Source organism: Microplitis demolitor, chromosome 3 (genome assembly GCF_026212275.2).
Source record: "Microplitis demolitor isolate Queensland-Clemson2020A chromosome 3, iyMicDemo2.1a, whole genome shotgun sequence".
In the NCBI taxonomy this organism is placed as follows: Eukaryota; Metazoa; Arthropoda; class Insecta; order Hymenoptera; family Braconidae; genus Microplitis; species Microplitis demolitor.
This window is the reverse complement of record NC_068547.1, coordinates 23,868,635-23,892,415: the sequence shown is the minus strand read 5'-3', so window position 1 is coordinate 23,892,415 and position 23,781 is coordinate 23,868,635. Positions and strand designations below refer to the sequence as shown.

General features: G+C 30.1%; 7 protein-coding genes across 11 annotated transcripts; 5 read left to right on the top strand and 2 right to left on the bottom strand.

Annotated features, from left to right (window-relative positions):
* The first annotated feature begins 47 nt into the window (after nt 1–47).
* LOC103578933 (tRNA (uracil-5-)-methyltransferase homolog A) lies at nt 48–2,263 on the top strand. Of its 2 annotated transcripts, none has more exons than XM_053737321.1 (5): nt 48–475; nt 541–720; nt 791–983; nt 1,060–1,435; nt 1,509–2,263. In XM_053737321.1, the coding sequence occupies exons 1-5, from the start codon at nt 149–151 to the stop codon at nt 2,215–2,217; spliced, it is 1,785 nt and encodes a 594-aa protein (XP_053593296.1). In that variant the 5' UTR covers nt 48–148; the 3' UTR covers nt 2,218–2,263. The 2 variants fall into 2 exon arrangements, with proteins under 2 accessions (XP_053593296.1, XP_053593295.1); XM_053737320.1 differs by having other exon boundaries at nt 1,506–2,263.
* Nucleotides 2,264–2,375: 112 nt separating this feature from the next.
* Nucleotides 2,376–5,197, top strand: LOC103578932 (centromere/kinetochore protein zw10 homolog). The gene is made up of 7 exons (XM_008560187.2): nt 2,376–2,497; nt 2,570–2,772; nt 2,832–3,663; nt 3,730–4,188; nt 4,252–4,455; nt 4,535–4,809; nt 4,898–5,197. Exons 1-7 carry the CDS (start codon nt 2,455–2,457, stop codon nt 5,111–5,113), a joined length of 2,232 nt encoding a protein of 743 aa, XP_008558409.1. The 5' UTR covers nt 2,376–2,454; the 3' UTR covers nt 5,114–5,197.
* Nucleotides 5,198–5,308: 111 nt separating this feature from the next.
* LOC103578931 (RNA-binding protein Rsf1) lies at nt 5,309–7,309 on the bottom strand. Its single transcript, XM_008560185.3, has 3 exons — nt 7,201–7,309; nt 6,134–6,876; nt 5,309–5,801 (listed from the first exon to the last, which is right to left on the bottom strand). Exons 2-3 carry the CDS (start codon nt 6,799–6,801, stop codon nt 5,774–5,776), a joined length of 696 nt encoding a protein of 231 aa, XP_008558407.1. The 5' UTR covers nt 6,802–6,876; nt 7,201–7,309; the 3' UTR covers nt 5,309–5,773.
* Nucleotides 7,310–7,828: 519 nt separating this feature from the next.
* LOC103578930 (tax1-binding protein 3 homolog) lies at nt 7,829–9,339 on the top strand. The gene is made up of 3 exons (XM_008560184.2): nt 7,829–8,322; nt 8,498–8,626; nt 8,725–9,339. Exons 1-3 carry the CDS (start codon nt 8,266–8,268, stop codon nt 8,911–8,913), a joined length of 375 nt encoding a protein of 124 aa, XP_008558406.1. The 5' UTR covers nt 7,829–8,265; the 3' UTR covers nt 8,914–9,339.
* Nucleotides 9,340–10,344: 1,005 nt separating this feature from the next.
* LOC103578928 (centrosome-associated zinc finger protein CP190) lies at nt 10,345–14,181 on the bottom strand. 3 transcript variants are annotated; one of them, XM_008560183.3, is made up of 5 exons: nt 14,097–14,181; nt 13,363–13,536; nt 13,135–13,271; nt 12,810–13,058; nt 10,345–12,746 (listed from the first exon to the last, which is right to left on the bottom strand). In XM_008560183.3, exons 2-5 carry the CDS (start codon nt 13,525–13,527, stop codon nt 10,799–10,801), a joined length of 2,499 nt encoding a protein of 832 aa, XP_008558405.1. In that variant the 5' UTR covers nt 13,528–13,536; nt 14,097–14,181; the 3' UTR covers nt 10,345–10,798. The 3 variants fall into 3 exon arrangements, with proteins under 3 accessions (XP_008558405.1, XP_008558404.1, XP_008558403.1); XM_008560182.3 differs by having other exon boundaries at nt 14,082–14,166; XM_008560181.3 differs by lacking the exon at nt 14,097–14,181 and adding an exon at nt 13,800–14,075.
* A 46-nt stretch (nt 14,182–14,227) lies between these two features.
* Nucleotides 14,228–15,682, top strand: LOC103578927 (cytochrome c oxidase assembly protein COX16 homolog, mitochondrial). The gene is made up of 4 exons (XM_008560180.3): nt 14,228–14,333; nt 14,655–14,805; nt 15,118–15,232; nt 15,506–15,682. The coding sequence occupies exons 2-4, from the start codon at nt 14,669–14,671 to the stop codon at nt 15,581–15,583; spliced, it is 330 nt and encodes a 109-aa protein (XP_008558402.1). The 5' UTR covers nt 14,228–14,333; nt 14,655–14,668; the 3' UTR covers nt 15,584–15,682.
* Nucleotides 15,683–17,196: 1,514 nt separating this feature from the next.
* On the top strand, nt 17,197–23,475 carry LOC103578926 (glutamine synthetase 2 cytoplasmic). Of its 2 annotated transcripts, none has more exons than XM_008560179.3 (3): nt 17,197–17,338; nt 21,666–21,859; nt 21,988–23,475. In XM_008560179.3, exons 2-3 carry the CDS (start codon nt 21,676–21,678, stop codon nt 22,911–22,913), a joined length of 1,110 nt encoding a protein of 369 aa, XP_008558401.1. In that variant the 5' UTR covers nt 17,197–17,338; nt 21,666–21,675; the 3' UTR covers nt 22,914–23,475. The 2 variants fall into 2 exon arrangements, with proteins under 2 accessions (XP_008558401.1, XP_008558400.1); XM_008560178.3 differs by lacking the exon at nt 17,197–17,338 and adding an exon at nt 19,433–20,263.
* Nucleotides 23,476–23,781: the final 306 nt, after the last annotated feature.

Below are 23,781 nucleotides of genomic sequence, written 5' to 3'. Positions count from 1 at the left end.
TCACACTATTTTTTACCCCCACTAAAAATCTATATTATGGTCTATATCTATAAAAATATAACCTCAAGTGCAAAAATATAAAAACACATGGTAAAGAATATATTTATAAATAAATATATTAACAATTATTGATAATTAGATTTTCAAAATGACTGATGTCGAAAAGGAGTGTGAAAAGAAGCTGGAAAACGTCGAAAATGGAGAGGATTTGAATAATCCGTATGCATATCTTGATAGAGAAGATTTTACATCCGAAAAATTCAAAATACTCGTTGGTGGATTGCCAAAGTATTATGGAATAAAACAATTTAAAAAATTATTGAATGAAAAATTAAACTTGCAAACATGTAAAATAAAACCTCTGAACAGCAAGAACAATTGGATTTTTGTCAACTTCCGCAATGAAGAGGCGCGGGAGCATGGTCTGAATACCATCAATGGAATGACATGGAAAAACTGCAAACTTACTGCCAAAGTAAGTGAATAATTAATATTTTATTACAGTTAATTTTAAATTAATTAATTTTTTTTGTGAAACAGAAAGCCAAAGCTGCCCCAGATCCTTACATCAAGAGGAAGCTTCAAGATGATGATAGAAATAGCAAAAGATTTAAAGGCGATGAGGACAATGATCAGGAGCAGAAAGAAGAAAGTCTTTCTGTGCTAGATCTGATTAAGTCAAGTACTATTCCGCTCTGGAATGTTCCCTACGAAACGCAGGTGATTTTTTTAATGGAAATTCAAAAGTCTCGAATTTTGTTCGAAGAATAATTATTTTTTTTTTTTTTAGTTGAGTATGAAACAAGATCAGATGAGATCGATCATTGTTAAAATTGGTCAACAAATCGCCAAAGCAAATAGTGAATTGATTGGATGGATTGGAAAACAACGAGCTGTCAATAATGGATTAATTTGTGAATTGAAACCAATTTTAAGCGCCAAAGTTACCGAAGGGTATAGAAACAAATGTGAATTTACCATAGGTAATATAAATTTTAATTAATTTTAGTGATTGATGAACGATAATTAATTATAAATGTTTTTTTTTTTTTGGTTTAGGAAAAAATGAGAACGAAATTTTAATAGGATTCCGATTGTCCAGCTACGCTGCAGGATCAACAGCTGTTGGACCCATTGATCACCTGTGTCATATACCAGAGAGGATGAAAGTCGCTGTGAAGATATTTCAAAAATTTGTCCGAGATTCAAAGCTGGATGTTTATGATCCAGTTAATCATAAGGGGTTTTGGAATCAAGTTACCGCCCGCGCCACTCGTCTTGGTCATTTGATGCTGATTATCGGAGTCTACCCAAAGAATTTGCCGGCTGACAGTTCCTTTGACGAGCTGGTTGATAAGATCACCAAGTTCTTCGAAGAGGGCGAAGGCAAAGATGCTAAAGTTACTTCGTTATATATTCAGACAATGGGAATATCGTAAGTTAAATTATTGGACCCAGCACGAATTGAATTGAATGAGTAATGAAATATTTATTTTTTTTCATAGTAGTGCCGAAGGAGAGAATCATAAACAGGAGAGACAAGGACCTATTAAACATTTAAGTGGGTCATTGCATATAGAAGAATCTCTTATGGGTTTAAAATTCCGCATATCGCCTCAAGCCTTCTTTCAAATAAATTCTCAAGGTGCTGAGATACTGTATCAGGCCGCTATTGACTTAGCACAGTGTGATAAAGAAAACACATCTCTGTTAGACATTTGTTGCGGAACTGGAACAATAGGACTCTGTTTCGCTCAGCACTGTTCCGAAGTTCTGGGTATTGAAATAGTAAACGACGCGATAAACGATGCTAAAGAAAACGCTAAGCAAAATAATATCAACAACTGCGAGTTTTTTGTTGGCAAAGCCGAGTCCGTGATAAAACCTGTAATTCATAGAACCTCTAAGGAAAATATAATCGCCGTCGTCGACCCTCCCAGAGCTGGACTTCATCATGAAGCTCTGCTGGCTCTCCGTAAAACTAATAAAGTCAAAAAAGTTTTGTATGTATCCTGCGATCCAAAAGCTGCTATGAAGAATCTTGTTGATCTAGCTCGTCCCATTTCCAAGCAGTACCTCGGTGAGCCTCTGGTACCTGTCAAAGCTATTCCCGTTGATATGTTTCCCATGACCAACCACTGCGAGCTGATCATTCTTCTAGAGAGACTTTCTGCTACTAAATCTTACTCTGATATAAAAACAGACACTTGTGAATAATTTTTTATATACAGAAAAAAAAAATAAATAAAAATTTACACTCGTATATATGAAATTATTTATTTGCAAAATATTATTAATTAATAACTTAATTTTTGTAAGTCCAACCTAACAATTTAATTTTCCCGCTTCATCAACAAACAAATAATGACGTTCTAACCTAAAAAAATTATGTACTCGTGTACAGAGTAAATTTAGATTGACAGCAACAATATTTATATATATTTTTAAGTCAAGATGAGTTCCCTAGTGATGGATGTCTTGCTGACAGAGTCAACAGGTGAGTTTATTTATAAATGAAAGCAATTTAAAATGTAAATATATAACAGAGATAATTAAATAATAATTGCAGGCAAGATGAATGCTGTGGAGCTGAAGAAAAAAGTAAATGATATAGAAAAGGAAATAGTTAAATTAAAAAGTGACGTTAAAGAATTTATTGAAGATAATTACATAAATTTTTTACCTACACTGCAGAATGATTATGTTTTGGTTGAAAAAAGTAGGAAACTTATTGAGGATATGAAGATGCTAAAGTCCAAAATCGATGATCAGGTAATTATTTTATTTTTCAGCTGTCAGTTGTCAAAGTATCTAAAGATTTTATTTGATAGATAAAAGTGGAGCTGTCTGGATCAATAAAAGAGTTGAAAAATCTCTCCCAAGCTCTGATTGCCTGCAACTCAAGTTTGTATTTGTCTGCCAAGTTACTTGAGCTCGAGCAGTTTACAAAGTCTGTTGACAAGTTGAGACAAAATAAAGATTACGTCGAAGCAGCCAAAGTTTTAAATAAAATAATTGTTTTGCTGAACGATGACGAGTCTCATGGTGATTTACAGATGCTCAATATTTACTCAGCACTCAAGGAAAATTATCTGCTGACATACAGATCTCTTGTGACTGCCGTACTGAAAATTTGGAACGAGCACGTTATCTGGACAGCCAGCAATGATGATGAGACATCTAAAGACTCAAAGACCAGTAGCAGCATAAGTTTGACAATAGATTGTGATCCTCAGGAAATAAGAAATATTATCCAAGCTCTACACTATTTGTCAGAACTTCCTGCCTCTCTTGACCATTTTTCTACAAAGTTAATGAAGTTTATCATCAGCCCGATAATACGTTCCGAGTGCTCGGTTTTTGTTGATGAAGAAAAAGTATTCAATGTCGTGGTGTCGAGTGAAAAAAAAGAATTGCCGACGTATAAATTTATTTTACATAATTTAAAAATGCTATTTCAATTTATTTACCAGCATCTGAATGTTGATATCGATGGGAAAACATTTATAAACCGTCTCAGTAAACATTTATGGGCACAATTATCGGATTATTTATTGAATAATTGTATAAATGACATTATCCCAAGTTCAAGTGTGGAACTGAGTAATTTTAAGTGCGTCGAGGAAGATATTCATGAATTTGAAGAGTATTTAGGAGAAATAGGTACGGTATTAATAATTAATTAACTAAATAATAATGATAATAATATTTATTTATTCATTTTTACAGGATTTATCACCAAAGATCAATTGGTAATTTCAAATTATATTAAAGATATTGATAAACTGTACATTGATAAAATATCTCAAGAATTTCTGGTGAAAGCAAGTCAGCTTGTAAAGAAAAATTTACATGACTCATTTAAATATGAGGATAATTTTGGTGAAGAAGAAAAATCAAATGATAAATATCATGCTCACGTGAATAATTGTACACTTATAAATGCTAAAGTTGAACGTAATTTGAGTAAAAATACATTCCGGTTACCGTCTTGTCAAATAAGTAACAGCGCCAAAGAGTTGATGCTACTGGTTCGTGATATTCTTGATGAAGCGGTACTCAATTCTGATAATTCAACTGCTGCAGCTGCTAAATTGTATTACACCAGTCGTAATGTTATTGAGCATTACGTTTGGACGGTGCCAGAGTATCATAAAAAATTTTTGGAAACAATTCCTCAACAAGTTGGTAAGTAATTTTATCACAGTCTTGATTGTTGTTCAATATTTTAATTATTTATTTTACTAACAGCGTTATTTCATAACAACTGTATGTATCTTGCCCACAATTTAATGACCCTCGGACATGAGTACAGAGAAAAATTACCAAAATTACAGAAACACAATATTACATACGTTGATTTATCATTAAAATTACGTAATATTGGCGCCCAAACATTTTTGAATCATGTTAAATATCAGCGAACAATTATAACAGACATAATTAAAGATTCAGGTATTGTAATTAATTATTTAATCAATCAATCGATCAAAAGAGTATTTATTAATTTAATAAAATTAAATGTTATTAATAGGATTGTCACAACTCGCTCAAAATCAATTACCCTCGTCATCGGGAGTCGAACGTGCATTAAGACAGTGTATCAGACAATTAGAATTATTGAAAACAGTTTGGTTTAATGTATTACCGATAAATGTATATCACAAGACACTTGGCTGCATATTAAACTCAATGATCGAGGACATAATATTCAAAGTTACTATTTTGGAAGACATATCCGCTGACGCAGCTACTGAACTTGTAAACCTTTTTAATATGGTTGTCAAGAGAGCTCCGTTAATTTTTTCGGTAATTTATTTTGAACTTTTAGTCCTTCGTTACTTACCTCCTGCATAATTGAAATAAAAATTTTTATTTTATTGATTATTTGTTACAGGAAGAAAATTCGGTAAACCGTTACGTGAACAAGTGGCAAAAAATGCTGGAACTTATTAAAGTACTGGAAGCCTCGTTGAAGGACATTGAGCAACGCTGGGCAGACGGCAAAGGTCCTCTAGCGCGGGAATTTACCGCGAGTCAAGTAAAACAACTTGTAAGAGCGCTCTTTCAAAATACCGAGCGTAGATCTGCATTGCTTGCTACTATCAAATAATTAAAATTTTAATTACTATCACTATTATTAATTATAAATGTTTTGTACTATTGAAAATAATAAATTTATTTAAAATATATGTAATTTTGTCTAAAGATAATTCAGGCGTCGAGGTAATTAATTAATCATTAGTTTAATTTTTTTTTTTTTTTGACTAATAAGCACTGATAATTTTTTTTTTTTTATTTTTATTAGATTTTATTATAAAATTTTTTTAACTTTTGCGTATTAAAAATGTGTGTTCTAAATTTAATTTTTTTTTCCTTAAAGGCAAAGGTAAGTAAAAAGTAAACAACTACCAGAGGAAATATAAGATGATATTGATTAATTAAATATGTAATAAACGTAATATGAAAAATAGATTTTTAAAAAAGTGTAACATACACAAATTTGATGAGTTTAATCACCGTAAGACTAATTTATGTATATGATTAACTTAATTAATTGATTAGAATGTTGTTACAATAATGTCTGTAATTTTGTTTTCATATTTTTTGTATATATATACACGTAGCTGTGTAGATTGGCCAGAACAACGGGTGGTAATGGTGGTGGTGGTCGTGGTAGTCATCGAGGGGACAAGCAAGAAGTAGATGATTTATAATAATTAGCCACTCTTATTGCAGTGGTAACGTAGAACTGTCGCAGCTTCAAACTCTTTTACGTGCATTCACGAAGATGACGATGACTGTGAACATGGAAGCGTACAAGGATTTTTTTTTAAATTCAACACGTACTATTTTTAGTACCGTTTAGTTAATTTTATGCTTGATTGAGAAGACAGTTTATATAAATATATTATATCAAGTAATATCCACATGCAATCGTAGTTGTAAAGATATATTATCAAAGTTAAAGAAACAAGTATATGACAATAATAAAATAGCAGTAATTAAATGGTTGATTAGAAAGAAGAACCCGGTAGTTGTTATTTTTATAGAGTCATTGAGACAACCACTTTTGCTACAAATAATAATGACAATAATAAGTAGATATATTATGGTTGTATTGGACGTATACCTGCCGCGTCCAGCCGGTGATCGATTCCGGTATCTAGAGGAGGCTGATGAGGAATCCTTATTATTTCTTCTATTATAATAGTCAACAGTTGCATCTCCGTTGCCAGCAGAATTGTTGTATCCTTGTTGGGAATAAGCATTACCTCCGGGCACGTACCCGGTATTGTTTCTTCCACCAGAGTAATTGTTATCACCCCCGAATCGTCCTCTACTGTATTTCGGACCACCACCACCCGCCCTGCCTGAATGATAACTATTGGTATTGCCGCCTTGATTACCGTACGAGTTGTTATCACGGTGATAACCACCACCGCCGCCACCTCCGCCGTAAGATCTACGCGAACCGCCGAAACCGCCTCTGCCGCCGCCGGATTGACCTCTGAACCCACCCCCGCCGCCGCCACCGCCTCTACTTCTACTTCGACCGGGACCACGAGATATCTCGACCCTCAACTTGGCTCCCATTATTTCAGAACCGTTCATGCTGTTGCAAGCTAACTCAGCCTCGTCGACTCTCAAAAACTCAATAAATGCGAAACCTGGCGGATTAAATGCCACCCATACTTTATTTAATTTCCCAAATTTTTCAAACTCTGTTTGTAAATCTTCCTTTTTGATCGTGTCATTCAGACCGCCGACGTACACTCGCGTATATCCCTCCGGCGTCATTATTATTGTTATTATTATTTTTTTTTTATTTTTCACTACAATATAAGCTATTATATTTTTCTTACTTTTTATAATCTGGAAAAATAAAATAATAAATAATTTATTTTATAAATTTATATATTTATAGAGTTAACTGATAATCAAAGGTTGTAATTATCACAACTTAGTATTGATATTATCACTATTTGATTAAAATTGAGATGACAATACAAGTCATCTAAATGATCGAGTTCATCGCATCGCAGAGGTAAATTACTCGATGCGCAGATATATATTATATTTATTCATCATTTGTGATAATAAATATTTAATAAATGATTTATTTAAATAATTAATTTTTTATTTATAACAAAAAAACCTATGAAAATTTTTTTTAACTTATTAAATAAATATATGTACCTTAATCTCCAAACGAATCAATATTATAGCGAGGGAACGATAGAGAACAGAACGCTGTGAAAGATAAAATTTGATGAGAGCGGGTGTGAGTACAGGATGTAGACAAAATCACAAAAGCGGGAGGGGCTAAGCCGAAGACATGTGAGAGGAATCCGAACTAGCCCGGGAATTGTGGGGAGCTGATAAATCATCATCAGAGAGCAGTCGCGGAATTTACTGCCAGCTCTCTTTGAGCGGATGTCTGTCGCAATAGAAAAAATTTCGTACACGCGCAGATAGAGATGCGCACTGTTTCTGCGCTCTTGTTTTAAGCGCGAGTATTTAAAAGTTATCTAGATAATGTTTACACAAAGTCCTCGATATTCGAAGACCTAACATAATAATCAGCAGATTAATTAATTTTGGCCCATTTTTGCTCTTTTTCAATGCCAATAGATTTCTTTTTAAGACGTAGGGTCTTCCCTTAATAGTAGGTAAATTAATTTGTGTCATCGGTATCTGTACCGCAGACATCCGAACTGATTTAAAGATTGCGCGCACGCGCACGCATCAGTCGTTTGATATTTTTTTCTTTTTTAAATAAAAACACAAAAAAAACAGGTATATTTCTATATTATGTTAAAAAAATACGTCACTCAATTGACTCATTATAATTTTTTTGGGAAATTACATCCCAATAAAATAAATATAGTAAGGCTGACATCATTAGATTACGTTTTTATAAATATATATACATACTTAAGTGTGTCGATAGTTATTTGTACTTATTCACGCAGATAAGTACTTATGTTTAAATCGTAGCTACCTTCATAGTGGTTGGTTTATTGAAGTGATTAATAACTTAGCTGTGATTCATAAAATAACTCAAATTCATTTTATAATTACTGCGATACAATTCCCAATATAAAATGCTATTATAGTTTTTATCTTCCTCATTTATTATTATATATTATAAATATAAAATATTAGCAAAGTATACAAAGCAAATTATATATTATTGTTAACGCTGTGTTAATTGTCGGCAATAAGTACTTGTGAAGGAATAAATACTATAAATTTATCAAGATGTGTGCAAAAATGGCATTCCAGCATCAAGCTGGCACAGCTATGGAGTGTTTAAGTGTAAGTATTTTTTTAAATCCATTTATTTATTAAAATAAATTTTTTCTTAACCCACACCTTATATTATTGAAAACTTCAACCTGCTGACCAGGGTTGTGACTCATTGTTAAGTTGAAAAAATTTTTGTTTTTTACAATATGATATTTTATTTAAATAAAATAATAAATTGTTACAGATACCGATAACGCTTCATAAAGAGACGGAAATAGACGCACATGGTGAGGAAGTTATGAAGTGTGGATTTAAAATTGGCGGTGGAATAGACCAGGATTATCGAAAAAGTCCTCAGGGCTATACGGATAATGTATCTATCATTTAATTATAAATTTATTCTGCATGATCCGACTTACAGAAACCAAGTGGCTAAATTAATTATATACTCTTATTTTTTTATAATTTTAGGGTATATATGTAACGGAAGTACACGAAGGTTCACCGGCCGCAAAAAGTGGTTTGAGAATGCATGATAAAATATTACAGTGTAATGGCTATGACTTTACAATGGTGACTCATAAAAAAGCTGTGGGTTATATACGAAAACATCCGATACTTAATTTATTAGTTGCACGGAAAGGAGTCACCAGTACCTAATTAATTAATTAATTTTAATACCATACACTTAAGCTCTTTGTCCAGTTTTTATACATAATTTGTATCCTTACGGTCGACATCAAAAGGAAGGAACAAATTAATTATTAACTTTGAGATTGTATAGACGTAATTTTAAAATAATCGTTAATCGTTACCAATTAAAAATTCTAGCAACTCGATTAACTTCCAGTTACAATCATCTCATTCCAAAACTAATCGTCTCATTCCATGCGTACTATTATACTTTTTTTATTATTATTTTTTTGTTTTAATCATTTTAAATAATGTAATAGATAAATAGTGAATTACCAAAATAACGAGCAATTTAAATAAGCGATTTACTGCAATTAATTGCTCTGTCCAATATAATATACACAACCAAATGTTAATATAAGAATGTATACATTTTCTACATATCTATCAATATACTCGACATTTTTTCTGTTTTAAACATTATACATAAACTCTTATTTCATTTAATTAATTAAGTATTCAATTGTAATTATGAATCAACGATCAAATGCAGTTTAAATAAATAATATTAATGATACAGTTCCAGTACAACAAATTAATAATTTTATCAACTGCATATATAATAACATTTTTTATGACCTTATTTTTTATTCTTATTATTATTAATAAGTGAGTTATGATTATTAATTAATTATTAAGGTCAAATTTTTATAAAAAGAGGCCACATCAATAAGGCTGACTTTAGATTGTACGTAATGTTGTTAAACATCGAATTTTGAAAAATCTTACGAGCCAAATAAATATTCTAAATGTATCATAAAAATTTTTATTTTAATTACTTTTTATTAAATTACTTATATATTCGTCTTGATCACGTCCAAAATATGTAAATATATAAAATTTATCATAGGCATTATGAACAAATTCAAATATACGGTCATCAACCAAAAACTCTAATTCTTTACAATAAAAACTTAATTGCAGCATTACTGATTTTTTCATACCAATTAAAAATTGTTGAAATTAATTTATCATAATACCCGTGATAAGTTTTAGATATTTACTTTTATCTAATTTACTTATATTGAGGTTGAAATATCGATTAATAATTAGTAATCATAATAACTTTATTTATTGTTCGCTCAAAGCTTAACGTGTCAGTGACTACAATTTAAAACAAGAAAATAAAATTAACGCATACATTTAATTTGTATTTATTTATTTTCAATAATAATTCCAATGTAATAATTATAATTTTTTGTGCTAAAAAATATCAAGTTTTACAATTTTTATTTGCTATCATTATCAAAACAATAAACTACCAATATTGCTAATTACTTATAATAATAAATTTTCATTTGTCATTAAATAAAATACTATTTGATTGCCGTATTATTTTAAGTTATTTATATATATATATATATATATATATATATATATATATAGTCATATATGTATATAAAATTTTTATATATAATTATTTTTACTTTTTATTGAAAAATTTAAGCTTCTCTATTATTCTTGTCATTTTTTTTTTAAATGATTTCTTTATTCCTTTGTAGCGATTAGTACACAGAGTAATGAAAACTTGATTCCATTAAATGAAATTTTATAAGCATCCGTGAAGTAAAACGAAAATGCATACTGTGATTATTGTAAATTAAAAATAAAATAATTTTTTTTCATGACATTGTCATAGCTCATAATTTTCAAGTAGAAAATATTTTCAAACTTATACAATTTATTCAAATGACAATTTTTTTTTTTTTCTTTTTCAAAGTTAAATGAAAAGAAATGGAATATAATATAATAAAATTATGTTAAATTATATATACTTATTCATTATAATCATAAATTCTTATGATAAGATACAACGCATAATTTTTCACACATAAAGTGTGTAATATTCAATTCACGATTCAGCCATCTCCATGCTGTCCTCATCCCACTCTTCAGCCAAGTCAGAAGACATTTTAGATTTGAGCTCTTCCTCATTGACATCTTCAACACGTTCAAGATGTTCCTCTTCAATGATCATCATTGACTCTTGTACTTGATGATTGCCATCATTACTTTGCGACTGTTCTTCATCGTACTCGACAATTTCCGTCTCTTCTTCAACATACTGAATAACTTCTTCAACCTGTTCCTGGTTACTGTCTTCAGCTCCTGCTGAATTTTGATCCCCATGCTCAGCGTCTGCTTCCTCCAATACTTCTTCAACAACTTCCTCAACAATTTCTTCATTGTCATTACTCGTAACCGTCTGATAAGTTGCGTAAGCTTGATTTGACGAGTCATCGGTACCATGGATGTAGACAATCATTCCGTCTTCAGTTCCTTGCATAACTAATTGTTCATTGCTCGATATATGTAACTGCTGTGGCTGCTGATGATGTTCATCTTGTGTCAGTTCGCCTTGCTGATGAAAGCTCTCGTTGTCAATAAGCATAATCATCTGCTGTCCATGACCATTGAAAGCTGCGTCATGGGTCATGCTATTTAATTCCATTTCATTTACCACAAAACTGTTCTCACTGGTGTGCATTTCCTGATGATGATCAGATGTGATGGTTTCCGTAGTCATAGTATCACCGACACCCAGAGAAGCAGCTATACCACTGGCAACATTACTGAGTGCCTCTGCTTCAGATGAAGGCTCCAACGGTATTGTTGGTAAGCTTTCAGTTTCAGGTGGTACATTTTCACGTTTTTTATGCTGACAATCAATATGGACACGTAGATTTGTTGATCTTACAAATACTTTATGACAGTAAGGACAGCGGAAGCCTTTATCTTTTCCATTGATTGTTGTTCCATGTCCTGTGTTGATTTCGTGATTAGCTAACTCACTTACGTCTTTAAATGCTTCGCCACACTGGACACATTGAATCTCCTCGGTTACGCTTGAACGTGACAGTGACAGTGGACGATGTTTATGATTGATCTGATGTCTTACTAGCAGAGTTTCTGACAGAGCTACGTAGCTACAGGCATGACATTTTGGAAAAGACATACTTTTGGGTGGTGGTACGTTGTGTTTAGTGTACAAGTGGTACATTAGAATATTACGTTTGGCTGCTTTGTAGCCACAATGCTCGCAAACGCGGGGATCAAATTTCTCGTCGTGCACATCCTGCATGTGCCTGCGGTACATGTAGTAGTTATGATACTCTTCATCTAAATCACATTTGTGACATTTCCAAGGCCCGGAATCATTTCCATCGTTTTTTTCTTCATTCTCAGAAGCGTCGGGTATCAAATGATCAGATTTCAATACAACATAAGATACTTTTGTCTTGCTCGATGAACTATCTGATGACTTGGGCTCCTTTTGCATTATTTTCAACCGAATATTTTTATTATTTTTCACCAAGTGCGGATATTTTTTCAAAACTTCTCTTATTATTTTAGCATGATTATTTATCGACTCAGGAGAGCTCTGCGATGTATTTTTACTTTTCTCCATATTTTCTTTTTCTTCGAGTTCAAATCTGACGCGTTTAGACGCGGAAGCGCCATCCTGTGATCTGGAATTAGATTTAGTACTTATCCAATCGTCATCTGAATTATTCTCCCAATGTTTTTCCTGTGACTCGTCATCTTCATCCTCAGTGTCATTGCGATTTGAACGGGTTGAATTATTTTTGTCACCGCTAGACTCACTTGTAGCTCTGACAATTGGTTTAGTATTGTACGTGATGTCATCAAAGGAAGAAAATACTCCCAAAGCAATGTCTTCAACTTCCGGTAGATCGAATCGTGACGGACCTGAATTGGCTTCATTAGATCTGTGTCCATATGAACCAGATTCGGAATTCATTGACGGGGAATCCAATCTCCTCCTCCAAATAGGTAATCTACAACACAAGATTATTAATAAAAAATACACATAAAATAATAAAATGTAAAGTCAGTCATACTTTCTGCCAGGTAGAGTTGTCGTAGGCATCGCCTGACTAGTCGGTGATATTTTTTTAACTGGACTAGTTATTTTCGACTGCATTGATACCGATGTTTTTTCATTAGTCACCGAAGTCGCTTGAAGATTATTTGTATTAAACTGAGCATCCAATAATTTTGTCAAAACGGTAATATTCATTTTTTGAGCTGTTTTATACAGCGCGTTTTGCTCCGATGTCCAATATTCCAACTGGCCAGTATACATAAAACTATTACAAATAATTATAATTAATTAATTAATTATCAATAATTTTTTATCAAAACAATAATAAAATAAATAATAACCTTATAATTGATTTAACACACTCGTAAGGCATGTCCGGTGGCATGACAAGTATGCCATCATAATCTTCTCTCTCTTTTTGCTTACGTTCTAACAGCATAAAATAATCAGTACACGTTGTGAGTACAAGCCGATGTGCCTTAAAAAAATAAAAATGTCACTTAAGTACACGTAAAAAATGAAAAAATTTGTTTATTGTTGATCAATAAACAATAAAATATTAAAATTACTTGTACTGTGATGTCACTAGTGGGAAATTTAATTGTTAAGTCAAGTAATTCTTCTTCATGATAAAGCTGCTGCAATCTTTGGAGAAAAAATGATCCCCAGTTGTCAACTTTAACTTGCTTTAGCCCCGGTGATTGAGATGGTTTCGTATGGAGTATTGTCGACATTATTGAACCCTTAAAAATTTTATATCAATTTTCATTATTAAATAATTATTTAATAACAATCATACATATTTATATTAATGTACAGATTCAATAAGATCTATCTCGCTGAATGAATTAATTACGAGACGCACTGCATATTGCTAATAAGTCATGATGTACAGAGAGAAAATGCTGTTAATTAATTAAGTAATGACTTAAATAAATATGTAAATTATTATATTACATAATAATAATAATGAAAAAAAAAAAAATTAAAGGCGAAATGTCATTACCAATAAAATTTTTTTGTTTTCCAAGTTAAATCTGTTAACCTAAACCAATCATCAGTCGGGTGAAGACACAAAAAAATATAAAATTATCACAAATGGTGGAATCGCGAGCAATTAGGCCACGTAATGTAACTCAGGTTTATGTTATTAATTAAATAATAATACAATAATTATCACTTAATAATTATGTACAGTGAGAATATAATATTTATTGTATTTAACATTTCTAACCGGTTGTAAAAAAAATTACTGATATAGATTTCAATAACTACCAAGAAAGCGTACCTTTTCGTTACTTACAATTTCTTTGATATTCACAGGACCAGCTCCATCTCTTAAAAAAGCTTACAGTAGACCATCAATATTGAGCAATCCAATGTTTCTGAATACTCATAGATGGTGTTGTTGTTCTTCCTCTACTTCCAGTTCTACCAACTGCAGTCATTGTAATTCGAAACTAAAAAATTTTCAATAAATTTGTTAAAAAACACAATGAACTTATGTTTTATTTTTTAATTATTTTCGTAAATTTATCAAGTAAGAACTAACTTTCTATCTTATTCTTCTTAATTACTGATTATTGATTTTTAACTTATTATTATCATCTAGTGCCGGGTCAATTATCTCGTTCTTAACCTTTTCGATGTTTTTTTTTTTGAATTAACTAATTAATTTTGAATATTTAATTGGTTTTATAATTTTATATTTTTTTCAAATAGTTGGTTCCGTGAATAATTAATTGCAATATTTAAATATTATAATTATAAGTAATTATTTGTTTAAATTATTTATTAAGATGGCAGCTATGCATTTGAAATTTCATTGTTGATTATTATAATGTTTACTTTTTTTTTTTAGATTATTGAGTAATTATGTTTAAAGAAAATTTTATAGAGTACAAAAAAACAATTGACAAATTTTTAAAAAAGAAAAATGTAAGATATGGGCTCCCGTTTATATTGTTTTGTGTTTGCGCATCTTTTGGAATGACGTCAGTCACAGAATTGAGGTATTTAAATTATCATTGTGTAAGGGATGAAAAAAACTATTTCAGGCAAAGATGATGTTTGAAATTGTATTTTATTTCACCTCATTCTTTTATTATTAATAATTACCTGGCTTTAAAGTTTATGCCTCAATGTCTAGATCCAGTTGAAACGAATCTGTTTCAAAGCAATAGAATTTAGTGATCGCTCAATTAGTTAATGATCATTTTCATTAATTAAGTTGATAGTTGAATATCATTTCGACTGGCTCCAGATATTTAAATTATAAATTTGTGCTATAAAATTATATATTATATTTATTTATTTATGTGTAGGTACAAATATCGATCAGTTAAAACAGTGAGAGAAGAAGCAAAACAAGAAGGATTGAAATTGAAAAAACCTGAGGAAACTACATTAGAAGCGCAGTATGAAATAATTAAAAAACAGGTAATGATAATTTAATTAAAAAAAAATTTTTATCAAAACAAAGTATTTTTATAATATTTTATATTTGCATACAGAAATATTGTAAACAATTATGTTTATTGTTTTTAATTATAAATAAATTCTAGTGCAGGAAAATATTCTATTGCAAATTATAGGAATAATTACTTTTTGCGTCAATACTTCGTCATCAGTGACGGTCGATAGTCTAATCAATTATTTTTAATTACAACAATCACAACAAAAATCTACTGATTGCTTTTTTTTTAATTATAGGTCGATATCGATAACTGGGAAAATAAGAGGATTGATAGGCCTTGGGAAGAAAGCGAGGAAAATGCTGAAAAAAAATAAATATTTTAATTATTTACTTTGTAAAATAATGTATAGTAAGTACTTTGATAAATGTATTATATAATTGAACGTAATTAAAAAATAATAGTTGTGATAATATCGCAAGAGTGTTCAGTTAAGAAGGAGCGATGTCATTATTAAGTATTTTTTTTTATTTAAATGACGTATAACTGCAAAGTACTTGACGAAATATTACCTAGTGTTATCATAAGATTATCGTGAAAGTCATAAAAGATATAACGAGTTCACACGTGACTGGTTGCTGATATTAAATTTTTAAAATGGGACAAATACTGCATCATAATAAAAATAAAATAAATATAACTTATTGTTTGTCGACAAACAAATTTACGATATATAAAATAAGTAAATATTACATACTGTAATATTGAAATACTCGTAAATTAATAATAATTTAGCGATACTTGGTAAGATAAATAAATCATTATTATTGTAACATGTACAAATTAATCGTAATAATTTATGTTATAAAGATAAATGATGACCAGACGTTTAAATTACCAAAAGTAATTTATTTGAATATAATTTAATAATTATAATAATATCTGAATATGCACAAATTCAAATGACAAGTGTCACATTGCAGCTATTATTTCCTCGTTAAATACTTCCGATTTACCCTATTGCTGCACCCGTTTTATTGGGAGGGTAATTGAAACGCATCATTTGACCGCGAACTAAAATAAACGTTAGGGGATCCAGAAGACGGATGTCATAAGTATATGCGTTTAGGGCGACTCATCAGCACAATCGCCAGCATCATTATCAACGTGGGACAGTTTAGCTAATTTATATTTTCACTGCGCATTATGTATCTTATTAAATATACTCTTGCAGTTGCATTATCACATTATTTATTTATCATACCAGCCGATCATCAGTGAAGCAACCAAATCAATCGCAAACTCAATGGCATTACATATAAAAGTAACAATGGTTATTATCTATTTAGAATTGAATCTCTTGCGTGCAGCAACTTCATTAAAATATTATTTTATACAAATATATTCTTTTTTTAAAATTATTTGCTTATTTATCAATAGGGGTAATTTGTAAATAGATTAAATTACAAATAGTTATATAAATAATCATTGTTGTTAAAAAAAATATATTGATGATAAATCAGTTTGTTTATGAGTAAAAAAATTGAATGAAAAAAAAAAAATAAATAAATTGAAAAGATACGCAGACAAGAAAGGATTAATCTTGACTAGTCGATGGACTCGCGAGCTGACAATCAATGAAAGAAGAAAAGCGGGTGAATCATACACCGGGTGCATGATCTGAGTCTTATGACTGTAGTATGCTAGACTAGGCTTGTGTTTATTGTTATAATTTAAGTCTGGATGTAAAATGAGTTATTAATATTCGAGTATTATTGAGATAAAAAGGGGGCCAGAGCGGCGTTTATAAATTATTGTAAAAACAAGGACATGTTTAGAACGTACGACACGCAATCATAATAGTTTGACTGATCGGTGGTTCATGTTTAATCATCGTTATGTCATATGCAACGTTGAATCAAGGTTGTTGTTAAAAGTGTGTGCGGTGAGGGCAGTTCTTTAGCTGCGTCGGCATTGCTACATAAATATCGCTGGAAGGTAGGAGCTTCAGTATTCAGTATCAAGCTTCGCGTTATCAGTGACAACATCCAGTCAGTCGCGAGCATCTCCACCGACAGTCACTTCAACATTCACGTCTGACTTTATTTTGACAATCGTGATAAAACACTAGGTGAGTTTTTATTTTTTTTTATAAAATAATTATTTATTTTTAAATAAATTTTAATAATCGCCGATTCTTCATATCAGAGTTTTGTTTTATTTAATTATTGCATCGCTAAAAATATACTCAAACTATCTCTCCTACATTTTTTATGTTATTGTAACTCTGGCACATATTTTTAAATTCAGATTTTTTTTTAATCAGCATTTGTGATAAATTTTTATTAAAATAAGTGTTTTCGTGTTGTGATAGGTCTGCAAGTGTTTTTTTTTTTTTTCTAATCATTTTCCCAGGTTTTTAAAAAAATTTATTTATTTACTTGAATAATTTGCGAGAGTTAAATATATTGCGTCGCTAACTTAATTAACAGCTTAAATTAGTTCAATTTAAAAGGACAATTATAAAGCTCGTAAATATTTAATTTATTTATTTCCTTCAATAAAATTAATAATAACTTTAATAAATAATTAAAAATTTTATTTTTTATAATAAATAATTAATTTTATGTAAACGTCAGAACGTTTATCTCCTGGTAATTATTTTTTTTAATAACGCCCGAGTTTTAAAAATAATATGAATATAAAACTTGAAATATTAATTTTTTACGAGCTGAGAATTTAATTAGACGTTAAATTGTTTAATGAACGGCTATTAAATAATTAGTTAATAAAAAAATTTGAATATAATTATTGTTTATTATTAACGTTGAATAAATATTAATGACATTGAACACTCAGTTTTGTTTTTTAAATATTTCATTACGTTTTCTTTGTCACCGCAGAGTACTAAATATTTTTCAATGCCACTATTAATAGCACAAAGCATCGCGAGTTTTTTTAACTCAAAAATTTAATTTTCTTTATCAATTCCACAAACAAAGAGTTTCATTTTTATAACTTTATTATAGAACTTATTGTTTATATATTTCATTTCTTAAATAAAATATAAAAATAAATAAAACTTTGTACTTTTGGAGGAAAAAAGCTCAACAATGATTGTATTGATGATCGAACGCAGCTGACCGCAGATAAAAAAAATAAAATTCACCGATTGCACCATCAATATTTATATTTAAAATAAAATTAAAATTATCATATCGCGGTTCAGGAAAATAAATATCGAACAAATTCTGTATAAGCATAAAAATATATAATTTATTACATACTAGATTCAAAGTAATGATCTCAGGTGTCGTTAAGAAAAATAATTCTAATCGTATTAACCACACAATGCACAAATTGACGTTAATTAAATCCACAATATTATTATAATTTATCATACAATGCACGTGCGATATTAAACTAAAATTTTAACTTTGTTCTCAATAAAGAACTCGTGGCAATTAAATAAAAATGTAAACAACAAAATCTTTGTAAACATTCAAGTTGTTTTTGTTTACAAAGTATCATAATATCTACGATATCTAATACTTGAAATCCTTGATAATGAATGAAAATATTTTTGTTCAACTAAAGTGGACCATTAATCATGCATCGATGATTAATATTCAATTGCCGTAATAATTTTATCAAGACATTGGAAGCACGTGCTACTTTTTTTCTTTTTTAAATAACAGAATTGAGAAAACGTCAACTGTCATCTTTCTTACGCTTTAATTAAATGAATGGAATTTTTCTTTCTTTCTTTGTTGCACCATTCAATAAATAATAAATGAATAAATGGATTTTTTTAACGACAAATATAATTTAAAAAAAAAAGCGCAAAAAATTATTTATTCAATGGTTTAAATTTTTATTAATGAAAACTTATTTTTAGTTTTTAAGTCTTTCGGAAAATAGTAAACATTGATTGCAGACAATTCAAACTTGGTCTTTGATGCGCAGTCTCGCACGCGGCGATCACGTGGATCGCGATTCGCGAGCGATTTAATTAAATGGACTTTTTAGAGTGGGAAATGTACGCGTGAGAGTAGAGAAAGGTTTTCAGAGGAAAAGTGGGGGAAAATTTTTTAAAACGAAAAATAAATAATAACAACAACAACAATAATAATAATAATAATAATAATAATAATTATTATTATTATTATTATTATTTTTATGATTGGGTTAATAAAAATTAGGGTGAATAATGAATGTATTTATTTCGGAGCAATTAAATGTATTTTAAATGACAATTATTATTGCAGTTTAACAACCTTTGAGTGTTTTATGTGAAACGAATCAATTGTAATCGAATATCTACATGCGCACAACAAAATTACATACATGCGTAGATGCGTACACTTAAAAACTAAGTGTAATGCAATATGTATATATATACATAAATATATAATATACGACTCTGAAAATAACTGGTTGATAATGTTTCGCAAATTAACTACATAGTACCCACTCATAAGAGAGTTTATCTCAAATTACTTTATCATTACATAGTATAGTGACATATCTATCTCGTATATGCAAATCGTTGAGTAAAAATTTTTTAAAAAAATTCAAAGTTAATATTCAACATACATGTAATTTATTTGCAAAGTAGTTTTTAAATTTATTCGTACATCGGGTATGTGCTTTTTATGTTTTTTTACAAGAGTGGGGAGTTGTTTGGCCACCATATAAATATTCCATTCGTCAGTATCGTTTGTCAGTTGTGGACGTTGCCCTGAATTACCAAGGGCATTTATAAGTGTACTTTTTTGAATTTTCTTTACTGTACCTAGTCCCTTTTTTTTTACTTAACACGCATTTTGAACTTAATACGCATTTTTATTTTTACATTTTTATATTTGTACTTATATTCCACCCCTAAATATTCATATTTTTTTAACTAACATATTTTTTATATAAATATTTAAAACCCACTAAAAAATACAAAAATGGGTTTGAGAATTTTGGTGAAAGTCTGTGAAGCGAATATTTTCTCACGAGCTGTATCAGGTAAAAAATCATGGATCATTTTCGGGAGACATTTCAGTTGGTAAGTTTCCCTAAAAAATAAATTCCGCAATAATAATTTATTTATAACAAGAAAAATTACTAAGTAGTTAGACGGAAATGAAAATTATGTATTTAAATGCAAGTTTATTTTTCTGCAGAAATTACTTGTCTATTTCCAGCTGTATGATTATGTTTGACCATATAATCATTCTATCACAATAATTTACCCTATTAGTTATAAAGGATTAATTTCCACATAACTTCTCACTTCCGGATACTCAATTACGTATTTATAGCCATATATAGTTTACAAAATGTATATACATAATAACTTTCATCATTTAAATTACCAAACGCCCGAAAACGAAAATTAACTTGAGCATCTTGCATGTAAGAGAAATTACAAGCTATTATAAAGAAACCTTTCCTCGACCTACTTCTTATGATTGTGATAATTGATAAATAAGAATGTTTAAGATAAATGTCAATCAGATATTATCTCAATCAGTCTAATGTAATTGCACAATAAAATTTTGTAAATTTATATTTAATAACTAATCCTAAATTATTTAAACATCAGTAATGTTAATATACATATATTTGTTATGATGAAATGCTAATCATCATAAATAAAACAGTCTACGTGTTCATGTTTGATGAAATCATATCAATATTGATTTGTACTTTTGTATGAAAGAGATTGCGATAGTTATTTTTTTATTTTTTGTTACCAAGGAAAGAAAAAAGATAATTATTTTAATTTTTTCTTTTTTACTTGATATATATTATTTTTATAATTAAATTAAAATTTACTATAACTTTATTTAGTGTTAAAGTATAATATAATAATTTATTATTTATTGAATTAAACGATTGGTTGTAACTCGTTATCAGAGTTGTTTTATAATGATAATATTAGTATGAGAAATATTATTTGCAATCTATTCTCACTTGTGTCAAGTCAACTCGGTCAAATACCCCTCTTTGTTTTTAAATTATATGCGTAATGAAGTCTTCATTTAACTATTCAGTTGTAGAATCGGTGCCAAAAATATGTTTTATTGTTTTTAGAGTCATTTATTATTTCGGTAGATCTGTAATGTATTTAAGAAAAAATATAAGAAAAATTCGCGGTGAAAAACTTTTGCTCTTTGGCGTAATATCAACAATATTTGTCTTTATGCATTATTATTAAACGATAGATAGAAAGATAATTAATTGTAGAGATGTCGAAAGTAAACCAGTATTTTTCCATATTATGATAAAAGAAAGCGCCGACTCAGATTTGCAAATTTCAATGTCATATTCCTCTGCATATATTTATCAATTTATGTCAAGTACAATAAATTATTTGTTTACTTATTTTTTAAAAACAACCAGGAGATAAATTTTTTTTAATTAATGCGAGACTTCCCATTTGAGATAAATTTTTAATATTTTAGCAGCACGACCATGTCAAGGACGATGCTCAAAGATTCGCCCAACGCGGCACTCAATAAATCATTGCTGACCAAATACTTGGATTTACCTCAACCTGATGATAAAATCCAGGCCAAATACATCTGGATCGATGGTACCGGCGAGGGATTACGATCCAAGACAAGAACACTGGACTTTGTACCGAAACATCCATCGGGTTAGTTGTTGAACTTATTTTTTTTATCGATAAATTATTGATCTAATTTAATAATAATAATAATAATATTCAACAATTTCTTATCAGTTATATATTTATATTTATAACAAATCTAAATATTATTGCAGAACTTCCCAAGTGGACGTACGATGGTAGCTCGACTTATCAAGCTGATGGTGCCAATAGTGATATATTCTTAGAACCAGTAGCTATTTACCGTGATCCAATTCGTCGTGGGAACAATAAACTCGTTCTCTGCGAGACATTTACCAGCGACAATAAACCAACTGCAACAAACAAACGGTACAGATGTAATCAAGCGATGGAGGCTGTTAAATCAGAAGAACCCTGGTTTGGTATTGAACAGGAATATACTTTCCTTGACTTTGACAACAGGCCATTGGGCTGGCCGAAAAATGGTTTCCCTGGTCCCCAGGGTCCTTATTACTGTGGAGTAGGTGCCGACAGAGTTATTGGCCGGGAAATTGTTGAAGCTCACTACCGCGCTTGCATGTACGCTGGTGTAAACATTGCTGGCACTAATGCCGAAGTGATGCCATCGCAATGGGAGTTCCAAGTTGGACCCTGTGTTGGAATTAGTGGTGGTGATGATCTCTGGATAGCACGTTTCTTACTGCATCGTATTGCCGAAGAGTACGGTGTCATTGTAACACTCGACCCCAAACCCGTTGATGGATCCTGGAACGGAGCGGGTGCTCACACAAATTTCTCAACAAAATCAATGCGTGCCAACAACGGTATCGTTGAAATTGAAAAGGCCATTGAAAAATTGAGCAAACAACACGTAAGACACATCCAGGCTTACGATCCACGTGGAGGAAAAGACAACGAACGTCGTCTTACTGGTAAATGCGAAACGAGCAGTATCCATGACTTTAGTGCTGGGGTTGCCAACAGAAACGTCAGTATTCGTATTCCACGTGGTGTTGCTGAAGATAAAAAAGGTTACTTGGAAGACAGAAGGCCCAGCAGTAATTGCGATCCGTATTCTGTTTGTGATGCATTGGTTCGTACATGCTTGCTGAATGAGTAATTTTTTTTCCCATTGTCATGTTTATTTCAATGTAAAACTAGATAATTTAAACAATGATACAAATGTTACAACACATGTGGAATTTAAAATTTATCCTTTAAAATTGTTTAAAGAGAAAAGATAAATATAAATAAAAAATCTCTTTATGTTAGTTGAATAATTGTCGAGTAGATTAATGAATAATATTTAAATTATTCATTAAAAATGTCTCTATTGATCTACGTAAATTTTATTTTTTTGTCTAAGACAATTACTTTATTAAATAAATAAATATGTAACTAAATGTCTTTTGATATCTTGAGATATTAAAAGTGTAGGTATTGCGTATTTTTATTGGCAATTATTATTATTACGAGTATAGATTTATTATCAAACAGTAATAGAAAATTTTTTAAAATATTTTTGATAAGTGAGCTTGTATTTTATCTATTTTAGCGAGGGTGCCTTCCATGTGCGGTCTGCATAATAAATGTTATTATTTTTATTTAAACGATTAGACTAAAGAGCAAAGAGAATGTCTAGGGTAGAAGGAAAAAAATAAGAAATTGCTGGCAATAATTTATGACCGTTTTATTCATTCCGATGCAAATCCTCGATATCATTGAACGACTTTACACTAATTACAATTTAAATGAACAAAAATTGTTATACAAATTATCTGTAGATTATTTTTATTTCAACGCGTTTGTTTATTTATTCAATTTTTTTTTTATCTCGCCGAATCTTTATCAGTGAATTATTACTAACTGTTGTAATGTTAGTGACAATTATCATTGACAGCCAATTAAATTTCTATATACTTTCATTTCTATATATATATATATATATACAGATATTTTTATGTCAATTACAACATCATGGGTTTTAT

Excerpts from the sequence above, each read along its gene's own strand:
- LOC103578928 (XM_008560183.3), bottom strand. The coding sequence starts at position 13,527 with ATGTCGACAATACTCCATACGAAACCATCTCAATCACCGGGGCTAAAG. Across the intron at positions 13,059-13,134 it reads TGTGTTAAATCAATTATAAG|TTTTATGTATACTGGCCAGT; the intron begins GTTATTATTTAT and ends TATTTGTAATAG. Across the intron at positions 12,747-12,809 it reads ACAACTCTACCTGGCAGAAA|ATTACCTATTTGGAGGAGGA; the intron begins GTATGACTGACT and ends CTTGTGTTGTAG.
- LOC103578932 (XM_008560187.2), top strand. The coding sequence starts at position 2,455 with ATGAGTTCCCTAGTGATGGATGTCTTGCTGACAGAGTCAACAG. Across the intron at positions 4,189-4,251 it reads AACAATTCCTCAACAAGTTG|CGTTATTTCATAACAACTGT; the intron begins GTAAGTAATTTT and ends TTTTACTAACAG. Across the intron at positions 4,810-4,897 it reads GAGCTCCGTTAATTTTTTCG|GAAGAAAATTCGGTAAACCG; the intron begins GTAATTTATTTT and ends TATTTGTTACAG.
- LOC103578926 (XM_008560178.3), top strand. The coding sequence starts at position 20,163 with ATGGGTTTGAGAATTTTGGTGAAAGTCTGTGAAGCGAATATTTTCTCA. Across the intron at positions 20,264-21,665 it reads TTCGGGAGACATTTCAGTTG|CAGCACGACCATGTCAAGGA; the intron begins GTAAGTTTCCCT and ends TTAATATTTTAG. Across the intron at positions 21,860-21,987 it reads TGTACCGAAACATCCATCGG|AACTTCCCAAGTGGACGTAC; the intron begins GTTAGTTGTTGA and ends ATATTATTGCAG.
- LOC103578933 (XM_053737320.1), top strand. The coding sequence starts at position 149 with ATGACTGATGTCGAAAAGGAGTGTGAAAAGAAGCTGGAAAACGTCGAA. Across the intron at positions 476-540 it reads ACTGCAAACTTACTGCCAAA|AAAGCCAAAGCTGCCCCAGA; the intron begins GTAAGTGAATAA and ends TTTGTGAAACAG. Across the intron at positions 1,436-1,505 it reads ATTCAGACAATGGGAATATC|TAGTGCCGAAGGAGAGAATC; the intron begins GTAAGTTAAATT and ends TTTTTTTCATAG.
- LOC103578927 (XM_008560180.3), top strand. The coding sequence starts at position 14,669 with ATGTTTAAAGAAAATTTTATAGAGTACAAAAAAACAATTGACAAATTT. Across the intron at positions 14,806-15,117 it reads ACGTCAGTCACAGAATTGAG|GTACAAATATCGATCAGTTA; the intron begins GTATTTAAATTA and ends ATTTATGTGTAG. Across the intron at positions 15,233-15,505 it reads ATGAAATAATTAAAAAACAG|GTCGATATCGATAACTGGGA; the intron begins GTAATGATAATT and ends TTTTAATTATAG.
- LOC103578931 (XM_008560185.3), bottom strand. The coding sequence starts at position 6,801 with ATGACGCCGGAGGGATATACGCGAGTGTACGTCGGCGGTCTGAATGAC. Across the intron at positions 5,802-6,133 it reads TCACCGGCTGGACGCGGCAG|TCATCGTCATCTTCGTGAAT; the intron begins GTATACGTCCAA and ends CCATGTTCACAG.
- LOC103578930 (XM_008560184.2), top strand. The coding sequence starts at position 8,266 with ATGTGTGCAAAAATGGCATTCCAGCATCAAGCTGGCACAGCTATGGAG. Across the intron at positions 8,323-8,497 it reads CAGCTATGGAGTGTTTAAGT|ATACCGATAACGCTTCATAA; the intron begins GTAAGTATTTTT and ends AAATTGTTACAG. Across the intron at positions 8,627-8,724 it reads CTCAGGGCTATACGGATAAT|GGTATATATGTAACGGAAGT; the intron begins GTATCTATCATT and ends TTATAATTTTAG.